Source organism: Amaranthus tricolor, chromosome 11, assembly GCF_026212465.1.
Source record: "Amaranthus tricolor cultivar Red isolate AtriRed21 chromosome 11, ASM2621246v1, whole genome shotgun sequence".
Taxonomy (NCBI): Eukaryota; Viridiplantae; Streptophyta; class Magnoliopsida; order Caryophyllales; family Amaranthaceae; genus Amaranthus; species Amaranthus tricolor.
In genome coordinates, this window is record NC_080057.1 from 24,596,254 (window position 1) to 24,619,409 (window position 23,156).

The window sequence follows — 23,156 nt, forward strand, 5'->3', positions numbered from 1 at the left end:
AATGGTTCCCTAATTTTTTACACTAAACTCACTTGATAAAAGAAATAAAAATGAGAACTAACTAAGTATTGGTATTTAAAATTAAATTAAACTGTAAAAAGTGCAAAAGGACATAATATTTTGATCATGTATTATTAATTTTATTTTGAATAAAAGTCTAAATTAGTACTTAATATCTATACAATACACAATATTGAGTCATTTTAACAAAAAGAATTTATTGATTTTTTGTTGTAAACATAATGACATCTTCATATCAATTTGAAATGAATAAGTTTTCATAAAAAGTGATACACAATCATTTTAGAGTGAATACTTAAACCATCTTCAGTAAAATTTCAGTATATACCGCTCATAAAAATTATGATCGGATTTTTAGGAAGAATAGAAGACGACAAACCATATTCTTATCAAAGGAGATAAGAAGATTACAACCTATAAAGAACACAAAATACTTGAACAATAGGAAATGAAGACATAACCTTGATGTTTTTGTTGCATATTTCCCTTAGATTGTTATATACTTCATATATTCCTAGTGTCTCCAACCCAACTCCGACTCCGACCCTACTCATCTACCTCTAACATTCCAATATTATGACCTATGAGATGCTCAACCAACCCGACCACATGGACTTCCTATACTATGACAACTGCCTAGCTCATCATGGTTAGGTATAGGTCTTCATCGGGATCTTTTCGTTGCAATTCAAGCCCGCTATTTTATGAGAGAAAATGGTAAGTCCATGTTTCGAGTACAAAGATCCCAAGGATGTACATACATATGAATTCAAAATCAGATACACTTCAGAAGCAATAAATCAAAACTTTTCAACAATTATTCTCATTATTCAATTTCAGCCGACCATAAGTAGTTTCGTTTGGTCATGGCTTCTCCAGCAAAATGCACTGGTCTGAGCGCACAACACTACTGTATGTTCAGTCCAAGTAACAAACGGAGATTATCCTAAAAAATAAATAAATAAAACGCAAATGTCATGTACTCGTGCCTGTTCCTCTGAGAAATCATTCGGTTCAATTCAAGATGAAAATGCACCTTAGCTAGGCTCGGGAGGCACAAGTTTCAGACTGCGCATCCACTCACAGAAGCTGGGATCGTCAAAGTGAATGAAGCTGCTTTTCAACTTAGCTCTCTGCTCAGGTGTCAATGTCCGTAGCTGCGGAAATCTTGCTTCCTGCAATCAATATTCAAATTATGCAAATTTCATTAATCAAATTTTAGACTTTATTTTAGAAGATATAATCTCGTCCGGGATTAAGCATTTGGCATTGTTGTTTAAAAAGCTACAATATTTTCTTTCTTTCATGTACTAACAAATAAGTACATAGAAGGCATAAAAATGATCTTTGTTGGCAATGAATTCCTAAAAATGATTTGATTTGCTTGATGTAGCCAATCCCATTTACCCGATAACGATTTGGCATTGTTCTTGTTGTGTTTTTCAACCAAAGATCAAGAGCTCAAATTCGACACGACACACTTTTCACTTGCTCTAACAGCCTCTGAAAAAAGGTCAAACTATGTACAATTACCTAACACACCACACCATCCTACCAACATTGTGAGTCAAACTGGTGCGTGTCACAGCCTTACTTTGGAATGACTTCATTTGGGTCATCGGGTCAATTTTGGGTCAGGTACTTCGGGTTAAAATCGAGTCTTGTATCCACATTGATTTTTATATAATTTTAAATTCGTTTTGAAGTCGGGTCAAGTCGGTTTTGGATACCATGTAGGTTAAATATCGGGTCATCGGGTCTGTTTGAATAGCTCTAGGAATGACAAAGGCACTACAAGGTGCAGAAAGTATCCTGCCCAAGGCCGACTGACTAAGGCATGAAGCAATGAACATCAAACACAGATAATAACCTTTTGGCAAAGGCCTAACAAATAATTTTGAATCCATTCAGTACAAAAATATAATTTAATTACACTTTGGTGGCTCTTAGCAAAAAGTCCGGACAAAAGGGTGCGGGAAGAATGAGTAGAATGAAAAGGGAGGTCCTGACCTGTTCATAAGCTGGATCCTTGTGAGCGGGTATTAGACGAGAAACAAAATAACGTGCTTGAGACGTCCCTTCCTGCAAGTGAATAAAAACTTCAGCATTCAACCATTTCGAACAGAGTAGGAACCAAAGGAAGTTGATATATTAGAGGATAACCGTAGAGAAGACAGCAGCAAAATGAAAAAGTCTAACCTTGAATGCAAGGATACGAGGCGCTGGAAACCTTGATTCACTAAGCTCTTCTGCCAGTGTTCTGCAAGCAGCTAAAGCTGCTGCACAATTCACCTCTTGAGCAGCAAGTTCTGCACCCTGGAAAAATTTTCACAAAAATTAAAGATTTAAGAAGAAAGAACCAGTGTCACGTGATTCGCTAATCGCGAATCGAAATAAGCGAATTATGGTCGGTTCTAGGCTATTTTTTGACCATTTTGAGCGAATCACAAATTTAAAAGGTGAACTAACTAGCAAAATATGTTTCACTAAAAAGGACAATAGAATTAATTGTTACTAAACATTCTCAATTATCTTCCTATCATACTACACAAACTCGGATAAATATTCCTAACAATAAAATTCATTGGTTATAGCTACCTACTCTCATCATTTTACCCATTTTCTTCATGCATTCACTAAACAAACAATTATGGCAAATATTAACTAGTATAAAATATTAAAGGGATATTCTATATGTAACAACATACTTTTATAAAACGTCATGTTAGCAAATCTTTAAAAGATTCCAAAAAATAGCATTGTAATGTTGTACTTAAAGCTCCAGTAACATTAATGGGTTTCAATTGGCCGTTAAGTTGTGAAATATCTTATTTGCCCTTGTCTTCTCTCCTTAAAACTACAGTAGATTTTATAGTTAAGATTTGCTATCACTGGCGTTTCATAAAAGTATATTGCTACCATATAGAATATTCCTAAGATATTTCACAACTTAACGTCCAATCAAACGTTTTTAGCCCATTAATGTTAATGTAGTTTGTAGCTTTAAGTACAACATTACAATGCTATTCTGAGAATGTTTTTAAAGATTTGCTACCACGGGTGTTTCATAAAAGTATGTTGCTACCATATAGAATATCCCAATATTAAAAGAACAAAGTCGAACAGGTTGCTGACAATTAACTCCTAGCATACAGCACACATACATCATAGTAGAAGTAATACAGTTACGCTGATGAAGTTTCACGAGATTTTATCATACAGCATGATATGAAGCAACGTTTTACGTGAAGCAGTAAAGGAAGCAAAAAACTTACCAACCAGATGAAGATATCAGTCCCATGATCTAGGACAACAGCAGTATCAGACTGCATCGCCAGATCATAAGCTGGCAGCTCCTCAAAAGTGCCCCCTTCACGGTGCATTAAACATCGAGGAGCCACCATTCGCAAAGAAAGATCAAAGGATGCATCTAGAAACAAGTTTCTCAATACAGATCTCTCATCTTCATGACCAACAATGCTTCCGAGCAACGGACCTCTTCTAAGATGGAACAAGTGCTCCGGCAAGGAAGAAAGCTCTTTCGGGAACTTGTAAAGTTTTGATTTAGGGACTTGTGAACCAAACTTCAAAGCTATATCTTTCACTCTTTCATCAATCGTCAAACGCATCTGCACTGCTTCAGAAGCAGATTTCGCCCGCAGAAGAGTTCTCTTGGCAATAAGTACCGCAGCCACATCGTCTTGAACATTGTCAAGATAGGTTGACACACTATCGACAGTTGGCAGCCTTACCGTGATGACTCTAGTGATATCAGCTATATAAGCATTCGAATATTGCACGGCGAATTGGAAAAATACATGTTCAGATTTGATATCTCGTTTGGTTTCCATGAAAACCGAAAAACTTTGTGTTTCTTCCACACTTAGCATCCTAATTGAGGCAGAGGCATCATTCTTAAAATTTTCATGTGAATCCGAGTGGGCTTCCTTGCCAGGGCCAACAACTTGAGTAATGAGAATATCGTCAGGTACGCGTATCTCCAACAACCCATGAGAACCTGCTGCCCTACCAGACGCCCTTTGCAAATTCACACCAAACACCTCGCCAAAGTCATCGTGAAGAATAAGAACACCACCAGAGGATCTAGCCAGGGGTTGCAGAACAGGAACTCTGACAGGACAAGTACCAGCACACAAAATATCTACAACCGTATGCTGTCTATGAGCCTCACGGCCCAAATGATCCATCCACTTCAATGCAGTTTTTTCAAGATAAGGATAGTTTGGGTGATTAAATGAATGAGGAACTGCTCCGGGACCGAATGTGTTAGGTCCACCAGCACATACTATTATCCTACTTTTGCCCCCTGGTTTCTTAACTACCCCTCGGGATAAATCAGCGGAAGGCCCCTGAATAATCGCCAAGGCAACTTCCACAGCGGTGCCTAAGCAGCGATCTCTTGCGGTCTCTGGAATGTTTGCCTTGAAGGGCCTGAATGAAGAGAAGATGGTATGAGCTACAGGAAGTGAAGCATGCACAGGAGATAAGTATACACCAGTTCCATAAATCAATGCTCTTAAATTTTCCTCACTAGGTGACTTATCCCCAGGAAGCACATCAGCAGATGCAGTAGAATCCTCGGAAAAATCATACACAGATACAGTTCGGCCATATGAAACAATTGCAATTCTTGTCGTTTGGGGGAGTGAATCAACAAAAGCGTGCAACGAACTCTGCAGATGCTGAAGGTGTGGTTCATCTAAACATTCATCAATGACAAGCACAATGGGAGCAGACGTTCTAGAATCTGAAACAGGAACAAAACCCGACAATCGACTACCAGTTTGAACATAATCAACCACATGAGACGATAACTCTGGAAAGCTACGAAGATCTTCTTTGTTTGATGCTACATATTCACCATCACTCCCATTCAAACTACGACAAACAACACATTGCCAGTTCCCTGAAACAAGTAAGATGTTACAACATGGGTTCGGATAAGCCCCACAATTTTGACAACGATGAGGATCACGCTGTATTACGTGAGGACCCTGAGTAATTTCTCTCCCAGGAGAAACCAATGCTCCAAACCCCAAACTAGGCACATTTCCTTGCTTTTTCTGCTTCAATATCTGTCATAAAGCAACAATAAAACCAACAAACAACATACTTTAACAAATAAACTCATCCAACAATCAAGAATGATATAGTAATACTCACAATGGCACTTGAAGGCGATGCAATAATTCAACCCAATAATAAAAAAAGAGTCAAAACTATACATGCACACAAAAAGTAAAGCTTTACTCCCTCCATCCCTCTCAATTTGCTACATTTTCCAATTTGGGATATCCCGATAGTTCTGCTACTTTTACTATATTGAAAACAACCCCACCACATTCTTTGATTCTCGTATACACATTTTTTCGGGCAAAAACAATACACACATGAGTCAAAACGATACATGCAAACAAAATGTAAAGCTTTACTCCCTCCGTCCTCTCAATTTGCTACATTTTCCAATTTGGGATATCCCAATAGTTCTGCTACATTTGCTTTATTGAAAATATCCCCACTACATTCTTTAATTCTCATACACACATTTTTTTGGGCTAAAACAATAGACATGAGTAAAATGATACATGCGCACAAAAAAGTAAAACTTTACTCCCTTTGTCCCGCTCAATTTGCTACATTTTCTAAGATATCCCGATAGTTTTGCTTCATTTAATTTATTAAAAATATCCCCACAACATTCTTTAATTCTCATACACACATTTTTTTGCGCTAAAACAACACACACAATTCAAATTTTTTGTTTTCTTCTCCCAATGTGTCCAACCAAACTAAAAAATTATGTTGTATAATACTTCATGTAAATGTAGCATATGATGGTGAGCATCAAACAAACGAAAGCAATTAGCAACTTGATCAAGAAAAGAAATTACTCCACTATGCACTAATCAGAAACATAAAAACAATAATAATCAAGAAAATAGGATATAACTATGATTATACAAGCATATAAAGAAGAGAAATCACCTTGTGGGCAGAAAAGAGGACAAGGGGAGCAACAGAATCGAGAGGGGAAATAGAATTGAGGTCAAAAGAAGCAGTATGAGAAGAATAACTAGGAGGGGAAGAAGGAGGCAAAGTAGAAGAAGGAGAAGGACTAGCTAAACTTGTAGGGGGAAATGCAACTGCAACTGGTTGAGGAGATGCGGGTGATGTTCGAAACGGCACGGCAGCAGGTCGCAAGGGGGAAGTGAATACAGGCGGTCCAGGAGGAGTACTTAGTTGTGGAGAATTCGAATTCGCCTTCAAATGGGGAGGTGAGGCTCCGGAAGGCGAAAACGTAGGAGGAAACTGAGGAGGTGGAGGAGAAGAAGAAGAAGCAGCCATTTGAGGACGCTGTGACATTGTTAATGGTGGTGGAAATCTTGGTTGAGGGGTTGAATCTGGTAGTGCCGCCATTGTTGTATTCAAGAATTAACACTAACAAGAAGATCAATTTGATGATGACGATGATTGAAATAGGCAAAATTTGGGAATTTTAAGATGAAATCTAATAAAGGGGTTCTTGAATTAAACAAACCCTAGTAGATCGGTAACAATTATCAAGAATCTTTCATAATTTTGAAGATGGGTATTAATCAATAAAGCTCAATTTGTAGTTCTGAACATTTCCCAGTCCTGTAAGATCTTATTCCATGGAAGATGAATGGATCAATTCCACCGATTTGGGGAGAAATTCAGTTGGGTATTGGGCTATTGGGAAATTTGAAGCTTAATTGAGTCTAAGAGAAATCAATTGGATTCAAAATTGAAGATTTGAAGGTAAAAATTGTAAGTATCGCCGAATGAATAGAAGATTTAGGGGTGCTTGGCTGTGATAATGGTTCCAATGGGAAACCGGGAATTTGGAAGAGGAAGTCAGCCAAGTGACTTAAAAAGTCAACATTGAGTTTGAGTTGGTTTTTGGTTGGAGTGTTTATAATCAGGTAGTTGGCATTTTATATATTCGTAAAGATGGAAGTGGGTTGGATCATGCGGGCACCGTAGCATAACATGCCTGACATATGACACGACACGACACAGCAACATATAGTTCATGCATGACTTAACATAATACAATTAAACACAAGGTATGATAGGCACGACACATAAGTGATTCATAACGACATGGTTTTTATGGTTAGACCTTATATTTATTTAGGTGGTTAGGCAAGACACGATGCCGTTTACTACACGACTTGAAACGATATAATTTGACACAATACACGATAGACATGATAAAGTAAACAATCCGGCATAATCGGATTGTCAACTTTGTAGCTATGAAGTGAGTCTGATTAATAGTCAACGAGGGACACACAAATAAACTAGGTTTTGTAGTTGGTATTGGTTTTTCGTAGTTAGTGAAAATCAAACGATTTTGATCATAGAATCAAAGTCATTAGTCAAAGACGTTTATATTGTTGCTTCAACTACACTTTAAATTTTACATTTGGGTTTTTTCTTTGATTATTTTAAGTAATTTTTCTTTTAATATAATATGTATTGAACTTGACTTAAATCAAATTGAATTTAACCCGAGTGAAATAAGTCACCCATTTCTAACAAAATCAAATTTACGACCCGAACCCATTTAAAACTTCTCATACCCGACAAAAACGCCCGTTTGCCCAACTCTAATTTCATATCCTCATTCAGTCATTCCCGACGAATCTCTCTCGGCCTCCATTTTCTCCCCAACAAAAGCTCAGAAGCCTGATGGATAACAATGGCGACGAGAAGAACATAAACATAGCAGAATCTGGAGATGAAGATAATGGCCAAATCGTCACTCCTTGGGAAGTTTCTGCTAAAGATGGCGGAAAAATCGACTATGATAAATTGATTGACAAATTCGGCTGTCAGCGACTTGATTTATCGCTCATTCAGAGAATTGAGCGCATCACTGCTCGTCCTGCTCATGTCTTTCTTCGCCGCAACGTTTTCTTCGCTCACCGGTCTTTTCTCTCACTATTTTTGCTCGTTATATTCGGTATTACTGATCGATTGTCTCATCCTTTGTTTGTTTGTTTTTTGAATTATCAGTGATTTGAATGATGTACTCGATGCTTTTGAAAGAGGCGAGAAGTTCTACTTGTACACTGGTCGAGGACCTTCTTCTGAAGCGTTGCACTTGGGGCATTTGGTTCCCTTCATGTTTACAAAGTAACATTTCTCTTCTCATTTAGTTTATAAAATTCACACGATTCACTAATTTACTGATCATGGATCCAAAAAATGCTTATTATAGCAGGTTTTGGTTTATTTTTCTGTCATATTGAGTGAATCACTAATTTAAAAAGCAAATTAGTCTGCTAATAATGTTAAACCTATTATACTTCTATAAGGAATTGTATTTAGGCCCTCCTTGGTACTTTATAAAAAATAGTGTTAATGAACTTAAATTCCATGAAATGTACTTCATTTCTGTGTTAGAGAAGTTCTGATCCTCCCAACGTTTTTTTTTTTCACAATTTTCATTTACCACAGAATACTGGGATAAGACAAGCATGACAATAAATTTTATGAAGAAAAAAAATATTAAGATAAGACAAGCATGATCTATATCTTTTCAAGTGATCCTAGCTGAATTACATTATATTTTCATTTTTTTCCCATAATTTAATAGCGAATACGAACAACCAAACGGTTTGTTATAGCTTTTCTCCAAGTTCTTTCTGCGATGATTGTCTTTCTATTCAAGGAATATGTCTATAAATAACTTTAGCATTGTAAATTTTACTTCTATGTACGTTTGTGTCATGCTGCAAGAAATTATTTTCTTTGTTCATAGTAACATCAAAACTTAAAAGTAAATTTTCAATTTTTTTTCTCAAAGTTTAATTATAGAATTTTAAAAGCGGCCCAATATTTAGGGGAATGATTTTCCATCCATTTAAATGTTAGAATAATAAATGAATGACTTAAGCTCACCAAGTATTTGGACTAAACGAAGCAAATAATTAAGTTGGTTAGTAGAGGATGGGAAGGACCGAAATGGTGATTTGAAATTTGGGATTGGTTGAGGGAGAATTATCACCAAGAATGCAATCATTGGGTGATGTATGCTATAAGAGCAAGGCCTCGTGTAGGAAGGTTATAGGTGCATTTGGGGACCATTGGACGCCAGTACAAGCAAAGAAACGAAGCACAGGTGTGCTGTACCAGGACTGCTCGAACGGTTGGCTTATTTCGACAGTTTACTGGATCGTGTTTTGCCTTGCTGTTGCTGCATTGTGCTGGCACATCCTTTGCCTTATTGTATGCATATATCCCACATACTTCCAAGTCTTTGGAAAGCCAAAAAGTCTAATTTTGATGGGCTTTGATTTGCATGTCAATTAAGTAGTTAAAGTTATCTGTTACGCAGAAATAATTTTCTCTTTAGATTTGATGTATTAAATTTTTGTTTGGAATAAGCTCAATACAGTGCATTTGATACATCTTAATTCTGAAGTCTATTTCGATAATTTAGTAATAGGGCTATTCTTAATGTACGTTTGTATCTCGAATGGTGGTGTTGATATAAAACTTGCTATCTTCAATAGCTCTCCTGTTTCTTTATTACCTTTTTGCAGCTGTGGGGACTGGGGATACTGTTTTTGAGGATCTTGATATTTTTGTTCCTGACAGTTAAAGGATATAGGTACTTGCAGGATGCTTTTAAAGTTCCCTTGGTGATTCAGTTAACAGATGACGAGAAGTGCATGTGGAAGAATTTATCTGTGGAAGAGAGCATCCGACTTGCACGTGAGAATGCTAAGGATATCATTGCTTGTGGTTTTGACGTGTCCAGAACCTTCATCTTTACCGACTTCAACTATGTTGGTGGGTGAGTATTATGTTCATGTTTGGGTGTCCTTGAAAGGGATGAATGCTCTTATTATAGTTAAGAAGATTTTAGCTCTTTGATGAAATAAAACAAAATTATGTTATTTAGAATCTGCTGAAGTAAATACATTGCATGGGGTGTGATAGCTAACACCAAATGTTTTGTGATGTATTGCAACAATATGGGAAACTGGGATGAAGGGGAGAGGGGTGCATTTGATGGAGTTAATTCTGCTGATTAAAAAGCAATGCATTTGCAAAGACTATTTTGCTAATTTTATTCGCGAAGGCTATTTACGCTCGTTCATAATTTTTACAGAATCTTCTACCAAAATATGATTAGGATTGCTAAATGTGTCACACTCAACAAGGTAACATCTGCATCATTCGTAAAAAAAATTTATATTACTGTGTTTGATTTTTGACATGGACGTTTCTTGAGTTCATTTGGATTTGGTGCAGGTTTTTGGCATCTTTGGTTTTACTAACGAAGACCACATTGGCAAAATATTTTTTCCAACAACTGAGGTACTTTCTGTTGTATATTTAAGTCTTAATGATTGTACTCGGGTTTTCTTGATAACTTATGTGTTGCTGCCTTTTAGTTTGTGTTATCGTGGCTACCATTGTTTTTCTATCAATCGTTTTGTTTACTTCAGCTGAACATTTACTCTTATTGTCATTGATTGAATGACCGAGCACTCTGCCCACTTTTATGATGTGGCATTCTCAGTGATATCCATTACTGTGGAATGTAGATGAGTTAAATTAGGATTTGAAGTAAAATGACTTGTATATTGTCTCTTTAATCTGTTTCTTCTTTTATTAAATATGAGTAGAAAACTTTTGCATTAATTCGATCTTCTGGATTGATATATTTTCATGGGTGCAGGCAGCTCCTGCCTTTTCCAATTCATTTCCTCACTTATTTGGTAGCCAAGACAATATTCGGTGCTTGATTCCTTGTGCAATTGATCAGGTTGAGCCTCTTATCTTGTATTTACTGTATACTTTATTTTTGACCATAGTTGATAATTTATCTGTCACCTTCTTTGTTTTGATGCTTGGTAGCTGAAATTGATTTGCATTAGGCTTGAAAATCGTAGAAATTTTGTCACGTCAAGGACTGAATTTCTAGCATGTAACCCAACTGTTTTTGTGATATGGCCACATGCGCTGTAATGGGTTTTGGTTGAAGATCACCCAGGAAGTTCACTTTTGTCATCCTCTTTGTTATCACTAACAAAGGTAAGGTTGCGTTCATCCGACCTCCAAACTTTGCCTAAGTGGGAGTTATTTTTTGGCATTGGAGTATTGAAATCTTGTTAGGAAACCGGATGTTTGGGTATTTGATCCAAGTTTCCAACTCTCTTTTGCTTGGTGTTTGAAGAGCAGATGTGTTTACTTAATTCGCCTCTATGTCTGATTTTTGGCTTCAATTATTATCAAATGTTGCTGATGTTACATTACTTAGGTTGACTAGAAAATACACGTCATTCACCCATTCTATGCACTATCCACCCATTCTCTCTGGAAATGAGGTATTATCATGTGCTAATTTAGTTTTTCTTCTTTCGATTTGTCATTTGGTAAATTTTCAGGATCCTTACTTCAGAATGGCTAGAGATGTTGCTCCTCGGATAGGGTATCAAAAGCCTGCTTTGATCGAGTCTTCCTTTTTTCCTGCACTTCAGGTATTTTGGGGTTGCAATATTTCCTTAATTGTCACCTTGATGTTTTGGAGATCTAGGATTTTGTGTGCTTAATTTAATTTAACTTGCTGATAAGTAATGACTATAGGGAGCTCTTCATGGGTTATTGCCCCTTCTTGATGGAGCCAAAGATAAGTGATTTATTTAATCACATGCACTTCTTATTCATATGAATTTATAGTTGATGTTTGCTATTAAGGGTCAATCAAAAAACACCTTTTTGTTTTTACAAGGGTAAGGTTGGTGCATCTGATCTTCCCATGCCTCGCCTTGGAGCCAACATTGGGGTAATGTAATGTTTTTGTAATGGCTCTTCTTGGGTGAAACATAGATATAATGATTACTTATATACATTGCTTTAGTATATTCTTAGAGAATAGAGTTTATGTGTGCCTTTTTCCGTACATGTGCACAACGTAACTTTCTTTGCTTTTTTATGTTCCTTCTACTTTCTTTATATGTACCTTGTCATACTCATATACCCTATGTATATTCTTGTCCATGCTTCTAAATTGCCCTTATATCATTGACCTGAGTAATCATAATAGCTTTTATCATTGACAATGGACTCTATACAAGTATTATTTTCCCTATGTAAGGGGCAAGGGCCATAATCCATGTCACCAATGCAAATAAGAACTAAGGGCTATTTTACTTTGACACTTCATTTCACGTCAAGTACTTGTGTCAGATCTTCAACACTTTTGTATTGGTATGAGTCTTCGACACTCATTTTACCAAAATAATGAATTCGTTTTGATGAAAGAGTTGTATTGGGCACTTGGAAGTTGGACTTATATCCGAGTCAGAAATAGCTACCCGAGTATGAGTATATACTAAGGGTATCAATTTCATGGAGAATTATCTCTTAAGTGTTTTAGCCAACATTTATTATGAGTTTTTTTCCTTAGGAAATTTTAAACTAGTTCTACTGTTGCATTATCAATATATTGCGTATTTTATTTAACTTTATATAATAATTTTCTATGAACCAGATTAAAATTATTGTTATTTAAACTATATGAATGTATTGACCGTTACAGGGGGAGGCTGGGAAAATGTCTGGAAGTGATCCTAATTCCGCCATATTTGTGACTGATTCTGCAAAGGACATCAAGAACAAGGTTTGTAAATTTACATCAGAGGTCACCTCTTTAATTTGTATCAATTTTAATTGTGTTGTAATGGGTATCGGATGAAGGATTTGTCCATTGTGTTGGAGGAATCTTAGTAATGTTGCCTTGTGCCTAAAAAATTAGCTAGATATAGGAAGGATGTAAAAAATGAACTCACAAAACAATGCTATAGTATACTAGCACAATTCAACAATTCTGCATAAGTCTGTATCTTACTTCTTTCTGGCCAAGTATATTTCTTGAGGTTGATACCTTGTATCTTTGAAGTTTTTTCCATTTGGTGAGTTGGTGACCATTTGAACTTAAAAAATATGCTTAGCTGGATATGACCTATCATGTTGATCTGATGATTTTTAGGTGTAATTTGTTACTGCTTTTGCTACAGGTATATAAGTATGCCTTTTCTGGGGGCCAAGATTCAAAAGAGAAACACCAAAAATATGGAGCCAATTTAGAGGTAATTTGCAGTTTTTTCCTGTTGAAGTTACTGCATTGGACTTGATTATGATGGTCTGCTGCCTACTGTCTGCACTGGAACATATTCTCTATTAGTGATTTTGGTCTTTTGGGTGATATTGTGTTTGAAAATGAACATTGGTATATGCTCATCAATGTCCACACATTTCAGAACTTGGAAGACCATTTAAAGTTTTGTATTTCTCTGTGTCTGTCTGTGAATTAGTTCTTTTGAATGATAGGATGAATTATTACTTCTTATTTTTCTATATGATGTAGCAATGGTGAACTTGCTTCTTTATTTACGATTTTTAAATTAAAGATACATCTTTTATTTCTGTGGATAAACAGGTAGATATTTCTATAAAGTATCTTGGCTTTTTCTTGGAGGATGATGCTGAGCTTGAGCACATAAAAACAGTAAGATAATAATCCTATTATCTAGACACTCCTTACTATTGGGATGGATATTTCCTTCCCACTTTTTCTGTCCTATTATAAGAAAATGCCGAAATGTATACATCCAGGAATATGGTGCTGGGAGAATGTTTACAGGTGAGGTCAAGAATCGACTGATAGAAGTTTTGACAGAGCTGATTGATAGACATCAACGAGCTCGGGCTGCAGTAACTGAGGAGGTGAGCTTTTTTGCGGAATAAATTTTCGTGTTATTTGAGTTGCTACTGTCGTGGATGATTTTGTGACTGCAACACAATGTTTAAGAAGCAAAATGTTGCATTTGATGAAATTGCTAATTTATGCTGCACTTGAAGCTTGATTTCGTAGACACAGTTGGAGTGTTGGACTGCTGATAATGTTTTAACATGTTTATTTTATGCATTTGACTTCACCATTCTTTCTGCTATATATTTTTGGAAAGTCTGAACCATACAAATATACATTTCCGTAGGACTATCTGCAACATAAAACACCAGTTGGCTTGGCACAATGACTTTTTCTTGAAAATGGTGCCAGTCTGGTTTATGATTAGTAACACAACCATCAAAGTCTTTTTTCCTAAAATGATGTTCAAATTGTTCCAATTCCCCGGGTTCCTAAATATACCACTTACCTTACTTCACACAATACAGTATGAAACAACTATTATTAGCAGTTCTTTTCTTAACGTTGTTATTGCTAGCATCGGTTTTATCATTATAGAGGAGCTTTGTTTTTCTTAAAAAATCGACCAAAAACTTCTACTAACATTAGCAATTTTCGACTAGAGAACAAATCATGTGAGTATCTATTTTTCTTATTACAACAAAAGGTTGTATGCTACGGTAGCTAGAGCGTAGCGGTTTATATTGGGTTGCAGTCTATCTGTAGCATTTTAGAAATTGGAACACCTTTTTCATTATTTGGAAAAAATTCGTCGGACACTCAAGACGAAAAGGGAAGAGGATGTGAGCTGTTTTTAAATTTTTTTGGAAGAGGGTCGGTCGTCGGTGGGTGGGTGGGGGAGTGAACTAGCTTATACTATCGGCTTTTATGAATAGAATTACTTGAACTTCTTTTCACTTTTGGAAGTGTTCGTGATGGACTCTGTTGGCTTTATCCATTGTGACATCGCGGACATTAGGGAAGTGGCTACTACTATGGGTTATTATGAACATATTTACTCGAACATCCTTTATGCTTACGAAAGTATTTGTGGTGGTCTCTGTTGGCTTTAATCATTACATCATCGCGGTCATTTATAACTTCTTTTAAATCATCGTGCATCAATCTATAATTGGGTTTTACAATTTCTTCCCATGTTAGGCCATTGCTTGTGAACTAGCTTATGCTTTCTTACATTCACCATGTTGGTAATAGTTATAGTATAAAACTATCATAATCGACAATGGAACTGTCTTTGCTTGAACACAAACAGGCGTAGCTGAGAACTGTTGGAACTAATTTATCCTGCTCTGACATTGTTCATTTGGTTTTCAGATGGTGGACGCGTTCATGGCTGTGAGGCCGCTTCCTCATATGTTCGACTAATGCAAGAAAACTTTTTAATTTATAGCATTTGTATGAATATTGATTAGTTATCAAAAATTGAGATTATTTACTTGTGCAAATCATTTAAAATTTGAAAAATTTTTGGACTGATTTTAGCATATACTTTGTGTCCCTCTAGAATAGCATCATTTAACTTGAAAATATGAGTGCTTTTTGCATCAAATACTGCTGTTTTAGAGGAAAAGTGGGAGTATACCATAATATGTTCTTCTATATTGACATTCAAGCTCTGATATTCTATACTACACTTGATTAGTTGGTGTTGCTCAAAAGTTTTGTTGTAAATTTTTGTAAAGTAGCCAATTAAAATCCAAATTCTCTAAGATGTTGCCTCACAAATTTAATTTATATTTTTATTTCATATACGTGTTTTTTCACTTTTCTATTAAATGTGGAGTACTTTTTTTGCTACTTTTATTGGCTTTCTTTGATGTTTATTCTATTATATTTAGGGTTGTTTATTTGGATAAGAGGGATTGTTTGATTTGTTGGTTGTCGTGGGAATACAAGTAACCATGTGATTCAAGCAATGACGCTACCTCATATAACTAACGATGTTTTATGTTGTATATTATATTTTTTATGGATTAAAATTGTAGCAATAAATTTGAGAATTTAGATTTGTTTCGGGTCGAAAAACAAGTATTATATTTCAGGATTTTAGTTTTAATTTTTATTTAACTTTTTTCTCAACTTACCCTGTAAAAAAAAGTAACAAATTTATTTTGCACCTAGAAGATATCATATGGCTCCAAACATGATATTATCTTCCATTTTCTTTTAATAGCTCTATTTCTTACTTTATATGTAAGATTTTTTTTTTTTTTGGAAAGAAGACGTGCATAATATAAAAACCAAAATAAATAATATTAATATAATTTATTCTTATATAATTTCAAATTTTAAATGATTTCTAATTTGCTATTTAAACTTAATTAATATCTTCATTATGATCGCCTTTAAAAATATTTGCTTGCAAAATCTTTTTTTTAACATTCTTAATATTAAGACCCTAAATGATTACTAGTTGCACATATGCCTCTGAGACACTTATGTCATTCATTGTGAGCGAGTTTGTCATATTAAGTAGCTATTAACGACTTAATAGGTTACTTTACAAAAGATGTTACCATGAAGTGAACGACCAGTTTAAGCAGCATATACCATGCATATAGTTATTTTCAAAACTTTATAACTTATAACCTGTAGGGTTTCAATATCAAAAGCAACTGTTAAAAATTTCTCTATAATTTTCTCAACAAATTATATCATAATTGTTATTTTTATCGAAAAGTATCCATTTACACAACTACTTAGACATATAAATATCAAAAAATAATTACTCGTATAGTCACTTAGACATCTATAAGTACAACTATTTTTTCAACTAATAACTATCCACACAACTACCTTGCACTAACAACGGCACAAACCCTATAAATTAGAATCAATTAACTTCCAAGTTCCAGCCTATCACAAAAAGGCTTCGCTTTCAAGTTTCAACCGTTGGAGTTTATTTATTCAAGACTAAAATCATAATGTATTGTTTAACAGAAAGAAATGATTCATTGATTTTTCAACAGCACATATACAGCCCAAATCAATACATCAAAAACTATAGGAATTCAATTATTAGCCGAATCTTGTAATATAATATTTCTTCATATTTGATACTCCCTCCCTCTTAAAATAATATACTCCCTCCGAACCATTATAATAGTCTCATTTGCTTGGGCACGGTTATTAAGAATGGTGTGGGGTCCATTAAAAAGGGTAAATAGTGATAGGTAAGTAGTGAAAGGTAAGTAGTGATGGGTGGTTGGGTAAGTAAGGTATATAGGGGTATATTCATAATTACTTGTGTGAACTAAGGATATTTAGGTAAAAAAAGATTGACAAAAATAGAAATGAGACAATTAAAAAAACTTTGCCAAATGAGGAAATGGGACTATTATAATGATTCGGAGGGAGTATCACTTTTATTTTTATTAAAAGGTAAAGTAAAAAAAGAATAGAACTAAATGAATATCGAACTCATTACATTTATCGAAGAAAATAGTAACTTTTTTATTTGTGCTAAGAGCTAGGAATATCTTTTTATTTATCCCACTTTTCTTTTATAAAAAGGTTTATGAACAACAATACTCTAATTACCGATCATAAATAGTAAGTAAATTTGCACTTATATTAATATTTTATCAATACAAGGATCTTACATGATTTAATTTTCTTTATTATTTTGGACAAAGACTCTACATAAATTCATTTTGATCACAATTACATGGAAAAAAGTGCAAAATAAAAGTGAAAATATATTAAAATTACGAGATTATTTAATTTAAAATAAAAAATATATTAAAATAATCTTTTGTCCTACTTAATTTGACCTATTTTTTATTTTAATCTATTCTAAATGATTTACCCTATTTTTATTTTGTAAATGTCTATAAACCCATCATTTTTTGCTCTCTCTTATTTCTAAACTTCATAGTATCTTTATTTACTATATCCAATTGTCTAATATAGAGAGTCGTGGTGGTGGAGTTGTATATACTGTTTGGTGGGTAATTTTTCTAATATTATAGGTTTGGAAAAAGTAAACTTCATTAAATGTGTATGCAAGTTAATACATTATTTATGAGTTTGTGGGCCCAAACCTACGGATACCCCATAAATATATCCACACTAACTGACATATAAAGTAATTATGTGATGAATTATTACGGTCTAAACACCTGACATTAGAGTAGTTTATGTTATAGAAGCAATGATATCAGATATAGAGAAACTGACAAGCAAATGAAGATTGAAAATGACAAGGAGTATATCAACATGTCAGGCTGGCTATCCAGTTGTCTTTGATGTTTTACATTTTTGTGTCATTTTTGTAATTTTTTCCATTTTTAAGCCTATTTTATTCTTCAATCATTTGTCTATATCTTCATTATTTGTTGATTACTAATGACCTAAAATTGAGAATAACAACTTTGGTGTCCAAATTCTCATATTTCAAATTCCAGACCAAGTGCTTAACTTTGAGGTAAGTCCGACTTTTTTGTTCCATTAAAATTGTTACATTTTTTAAATATTAATATTGCACTTTCTAATTAGAATTAAAGTTTTTCTTTAAATGCTAATGCTTTTTTTATCGTATTTTTATTGATCGAAAAATGTTTTTAGATTTTGAAAGTGAAATATTTTATCATTACTTTTTTATATATTCAAATCATAGTCCTAGTGTTATAAACAAGATTATTTTCATAATTCCCTTAATAATCTCTTGTAGGTTATTGTTTTAAAGTGCTAAAGTTCATTTTTAGTTCTACATGGAAGAATCATAACTTTAGTACTTGAATTAAGTTTTGATGATGAAAAATCAAGAACATATTAGGATCAATTATATGGATGGTGTACTATATTTTAGATTTTACTATATCTTGTATGAGACCGTTTCATCATAAGACGGATTCATATAATTAACTCATTTCATTAGTTTATCATTTTAACACACTAAATATAAATGGATCTACCCAATAAAAATAGTGATCTCAACATGAGATTGAAACCGTCTCAATCAAGAATTATGATTTAGATTAAATTTTAAGCTAATAATTTTTTTTATTGACATGAAAGGTAAATTAGCTATATTAAAGTAAAAAATATTTTAAAAACAACATCCGTAATCCAAATAGGATTATCATATAGCTAGCCAAACCTCAAGGCAAACACTATATATGTTACAGCCCGTCGGGCTTATTATAGTTATGTTACAGCGGGTCGGGCTTACTATAGTTACGATACAGCCCATAGGGCTAATCTATGAGCAACTTTGTTACATTCTCTATAATATAAGAGATTTATTGAATTTGATGAAGTGTAGAATTTTTATTAATTATAGAATTCTTAATAAGTTTAGGTTGATTAATTACAGGTAATTTAACTTAATTCTCTACTTGGAACAAAATGGGTTATTGGAAAACAAAGGTTCTACCAAAGATTCAGAAGGTTTTTGGGAAAGATGTTGCTAAAAAAGCTGCTGCCGTAGAAGCATGCAAGTCTTTCAATGACTCCAAGGTTACACCTAACTTCATAATTCAGCAAGGATTAATTGCGGATCCAAAATTTTAATAATGGGTTTTCAAAATTAATAATAATTGGAGAGCTTATAATTTTTTTTAAAATTTTTTTTAAAGAAATTTATTATGATTTACGTATGCTCTTGTTAAGAAATCATCTCGATTAAAAACTAAGTTATTGTTGATTGAAGTCTCTTAATATGTTCTATACTTTATTACGCCTATCACACTAAAGTCTTTGAGCTATAAGTGTGGAGAGATTCGAACCCGTGATTTCCTGTCACTTTAGTCGCTTAACTCTAAGTCGATGATTGAAGCCAAGATATATTTTATAGTCCCCTACTAGTCAGGGAGTTCTTTTAATCCCATGTGTCAAACTGTTAGAAAACTGTTAGAGTATATAACATATGTTGGGGCCTCAACCATCAGCTTAAGCTTTTGGTTGAGTTGGTTCCTTGACACAAACAACCCCTAAGGGATAATCACATAATAGATTATGTTTTGATTGGTGATATTTTTGTATAAATCATACTTGAGCTAGAATATTAAGTTATGTTTCAATTGGAATAATATCATAAACTTGAAAATTAAATTATTTTTTAATATCATCCTTTGTTTAGGAGGAAGTATCCAAGGAATTTGAAGAGAAGAAGGCAGAGCTACAGCTAAAAGTTGTGGAAATCTATGAAAAATCAGATACTGAAATCCAGGTTAGCCATTTGATTTTATTGTGAAGACAGATTACTAGTTTAGGATGGATCGAATATTCATATCAGCGTGTGTACAGATAAATTCGACTCACATTTTATGTACTTTATGTTGCACAAACAATTTAATATAATTGAGTTTTTATCAAATAACCTGATAAAAAACTAGTAGATCCGGGCTCAGATTCCCTCGACTATTTGTCACTCAACAAAGGGTGTTTTAATTTGTATTTTGATCGTAACATATATTAAGTCGTAGATTGCATTAACCATAATTATTTACCGTAAAAGATAATTTTTCCCGTATTTTAGGTTTTTTTAAGTTTCATATCCATTGCACTTCTGACCACCCTTTGAATTGAATTCTTACTCCACACAAATGCAGACATTGGTAAAAGATCCCAAAGAAGCTGATCTCAAGAAGCATTCAGTCAAAGTTCAAAAGTTCCTTGATGAACTTGTTAAAATTGGTGAGTAAACATACAAATTAGTCACTTTTTCTTTGTGTAACATTTTCCAAGCTAAAATCAGGGTTGCACCCTTATAAAAACTCGATCAAAAATTTAAGACGATGCTTGTAGGCTGTAGCCTTAAGATATGCTATGCATTCTATCATGATTCACGACTCTTCACACGAAAGTTAGAAGTCTGGGTGCAGTACATGTCATTTTCATACCTGCTGTGTGAGGAGGTGGATGGTTTGAATTCACGACCTCTCGTCATGTTGGTCCTAATACCATATCAAAAGATCGACTTAAGCAAAAGTTAATGATGATGCTTGTAACCCTAAAATATATTATACATTCTATCATGACTCTTTTCACGAAAGTTAGAAGTCTGCTGGGTGCAATAAATGTCTTTTTCATACTTGCCTCATGAGGGTTGGATGGTGAACCTCTTGTCTTGTTGGTCTTGATGCCATATCAAGAGATCAACTCAACCAAAAGCTTAAGCGGATGGTTATAAATTTGTACTTGTATCCCATAATTAGCTATACACCCTTATAAAAACTCGACCAAAAGCTTAAGATGTTTGTAGCTCTAAAACATGTTATACATTCTATCATTAATTACTATTTACACGAAAGTTAAAAGTCTAGTTGCAGCACATGTCCCTCTCATACCTACACATGAGGGGTGGATGGTGTTTGATTTTACAACTTCTCGTCATGTTGGTCCTGATACCAAGTCAAAATATCGACTCAATCAAAAGTTTAAGCGGCTGATTATACTTATACCCCATAATATGTTATACACCCTATCAAAAACTCCTATTTATGCTATGAATTCAATTTTCCTCTCCAAGTACATAGAACTATCATCTAACATCCCAATAAAACCTGCACAGAATTCCCAGGATCCAAACTAGCCTGTGAGGCAAGTTCAAAGTTCGGTCCAGCTCTCGTTCCAGGACCGATAATCTTCGTGTTCGAAAAGGTGTCGTGTTTTATAGTCACAGAAGACAAAACCAGGGAAATACAAGTCGAACCAACAGCATCCGAACCATCAGAACCAACCGAAACAAGCAAGCCTGATAAGGTCGAGACTGCTGCTCCTGCTGACACCGTGACACCAAAGGAAGTCGATCCTCCTAAGGCCGAGACTGCAGCCGAGGATAAAACCGTCACTCCTAAGGAAGACGATCCTCCTAAGGCCGAGACTGCAGCCGAGGATCAGACCGAGCCAGCTAAGGACCAAGACCCACCTAAGGAGCCTGCAGAACAACCAGCAAAGGCTGAGTAAATCAGTTTCACTATTTTGTACAAAAATTGTATAAGTGTAATTTCTTATACTGTTTTTTGATTGCTATTTTTTTGGGTTTGTCAAATTGCAAAGTGCAAACATTCTTATGCTTGTGAATCATTTGTCAAGATCACTTTTTTCTTCATCATAGTGAAAATGTAATGAAAATATTAATATTGTGAATTGTGACATATATATCTTCACCGTTATTTGATATGTTTAAGTTTATTATTGTTGGAGTATATAATATATCTTCAGGCTGTAACTATCGATTAAGATTCTGATCGAGTGTTTTTATTGACATGGTATTAGAAGCCAACGTGACAAAAAGATTATTGATTCAAGTCTCATCCCAAATCTTATTTCATGTGAGTATTTAGAACCATGTTGTGTTCATTGGGGTTATTAAGTTGATTTCGGGTTAAGTGTTTCAGAGTGGTTTGAAATCGTATTTTGTGTCAATTATATTTACATAATTGAAAATAATTTTTAAGTCGGATCAAATCAGGTTCGGTTATAAAGTCAGGTAAATTTCAAGTCATCGGGTCTGTTTTGAACATCTCTAAGTCTGTGTATAAGAAAGATGTGTTGCATGTTGCATCTATGCTTCTGGCCTAAGGGCTTTTGTCTATGGCAGCATATTGAGGTAGTCTTAATCACCGATTTTAGCTTTTAATTGAATTGATTTGTTGATATTTGTACAGGGTATATGTTTGTGCAAATGACCATGTGTGATGTCAATGTGTACACCTTTTGATTCAATTATTGCATTAATTTATAACTTATCTATTATGGACTATCTACCTACTACCAGATATTTTGAGTTTCAATAATTCTGCCTATTATCATTTTCCTGTTCACCTTCCTTAGACTTTTTCCTTCACTTGCTTTCAATCATGAAACTGCCTTGTTTCAATCATACACTTTCACAAACTTTTAAATGAAATATTCTTATGTTGAGATTATTTTAATTGAACTGGTCTACGAATATTTTGTGGGTTAAAGTAATTATTTATAATTTTAAAGTGCTCAATTATAGAAATGAATTAATTATATGGACCCGTCTCATGATGAAACATGTTTTCATACAAGACGAGTTGCTCACTTTAAAATTGATCACTTTAACACACTGAATATACATGCGTTAGCCTGATAAAAAGTAGTCTCAGCAAGGTTGTTAGGATCGAGATTCTACCAATGATCGATGAGAGGGTAGGATCAAAATCGATAGAATCGGATCCTATAATTATGCATTAATATGCTTTGGATAACTAATTATTTATTATATTTGTTATTAATTTAGTTTTAAGGAGTAAATTAAAATTTATTTAAGTTCATCTATTAAGTTATAAAAAATAATACTTTTAATAATCATTTGAACTGTAAATAAACAAAAAACTTAACTTTTTTACGATTGAGAGACTATCTTGTAGAATCAGATCATTGA

The 23,156-nt window shown here is 34.2% G+C and overlaps 3 protein-coding genes across 3 annotated transcripts; 2 read left to right on the forward strand and 1 right to left on the reverse strand.

Annotated features, from left to right (window-relative positions):
• Positions 1-371: 371 nt before the first annotated feature.
• On the reverse strand, positions 372-6,980 carry LOC130827674 (protein transport protein SEC23 A). The gene is made up of 5 exons (XM_057693470.1): positions 6,028-6,980; positions 3,297-5,117; positions 2,221-2,337; positions 2,032-2,103; positions 372-1,196 (listed from the first exon to the last, which is right to left on the reverse strand). The coding sequence occupies exons 1-5, from the start codon at positions 6,457-6,459 to the stop codon at positions 1,059-1,061; spliced, it is 2,580 nt and encodes an 859-aa protein (XP_057549453.1). The 5' UTR covers positions 6,460-6,980; the 3' UTR covers positions 372-1,058.
• A 610-nt stretch (positions 6,981-7,590) lies between these two features.
• LOC130827675 (tryptophan--tRNA ligase, cytoplasmic) lies at positions 7,591-15,343 on the forward strand. Its single transcript, XM_057693471.1, has 12 exons — positions 7,591-7,997; positions 8,086-8,205; positions 9,686-9,871; positions 10,190-10,241; positions 10,333-10,398; positions 10,763-10,849; positions 11,472-11,564; positions 12,626-12,706; positions 13,104-13,175; positions 13,526-13,594; positions 13,702-13,812; positions 15,113-15,343. Exons 1-12 carry the CDS (start codon positions 7,759-7,761, stop codon positions 15,161-15,163), a joined length of 1,227 nt encoding a protein of 408 aa, XP_057549454.1. The 5' UTR covers positions 7,591-7,758; the 3' UTR covers positions 15,164-15,343.
• A 2,731-nt stretch (positions 15,344-18,074) lies between these two features.
• Positions 18,075-21,918, forward strand: LOC130827676 (plasma membrane-associated cation-binding protein 1). The gene is made up of 5 exons (XM_057693472.1): positions 18,075-18,224; positions 19,116-19,258; positions 19,881-19,970; positions 20,353-20,437; positions 21,315-21,918. Exons 2-5 carry the CDS (start codon positions 19,148-19,150, stop codon positions 21,707-21,709), a joined length of 681 nt encoding a protein of 226 aa, XP_057549455.1. The 5' UTR covers positions 18,075-18,224; positions 19,116-19,147; the 3' UTR covers positions 21,710-21,918.
• Positions 21,919-23,156: the final 1,238 nt, after the last annotated feature.

Bases quoted from the DNA above. Each gene is read 5' to 3' on its own strand.
- LOC130827676 (XM_057693472.1), top strand. From the start codon at position 19,148: ATGGGTTATTGGAAAACAAAGGTTCTACCAAAGATTCAGAAGGTTTTT. The intron at 19,259-19,880 runs GTTACACCTAAC...TCCTTTGTTTAG, and splicing joins AGTCTTTCAATGACTCCAAG to GAGGAAGTATCCAAGGAATT. The intron at 20,438-21,314 runs GTGAGTAAACAT...AAACCTGCACAG, and splicing joins TGATGAACTTGTTAAAATTG to AATTCCCAGGATCCAAACTA.
- LOC130827675 (XM_057693471.1), top strand. From the start codon at position 7,759: ATGGATAACAATGGCGACGAGAAGAACATAAACATAGCAGAATCTGGA. The intron at 7,998-8,085 runs GTCTTTTCTCTC...TTGAATTATCAG, and splicing joins AACGTTTTCTTCGCTCACCG to TGATTTGAATGATGTACTCG. The intron at 13,813-15,112 runs GTGAGCTTTTTT...TTTGGTTTTCAG, and splicing joins GGGCTGCAGTAACTGAGGAG to ATGGTGGACGCGTTCATGGC.
- LOC130827674 (XM_057693470.1), bottom strand. From the start codon at position 6,459: ATGGCGGCACTACCAGATTCAACCCCTCAACCAAGATTTCCACCACCA. The intron at 2,104-2,220 runs GTTAGACTTTTT...ATTCACTTGCAG, and splicing joins CTCGTATCCTTGCATTCAAG to GAAGGGACGTCTCAAGCACG. The intron at 1,197-2,031 runs GTCAGGACCTCC...TATTGATTGCAG, and splicing joins AGGATCCAGCTTATGAACAG to GAAGCAAGATTTCCGCAGCT.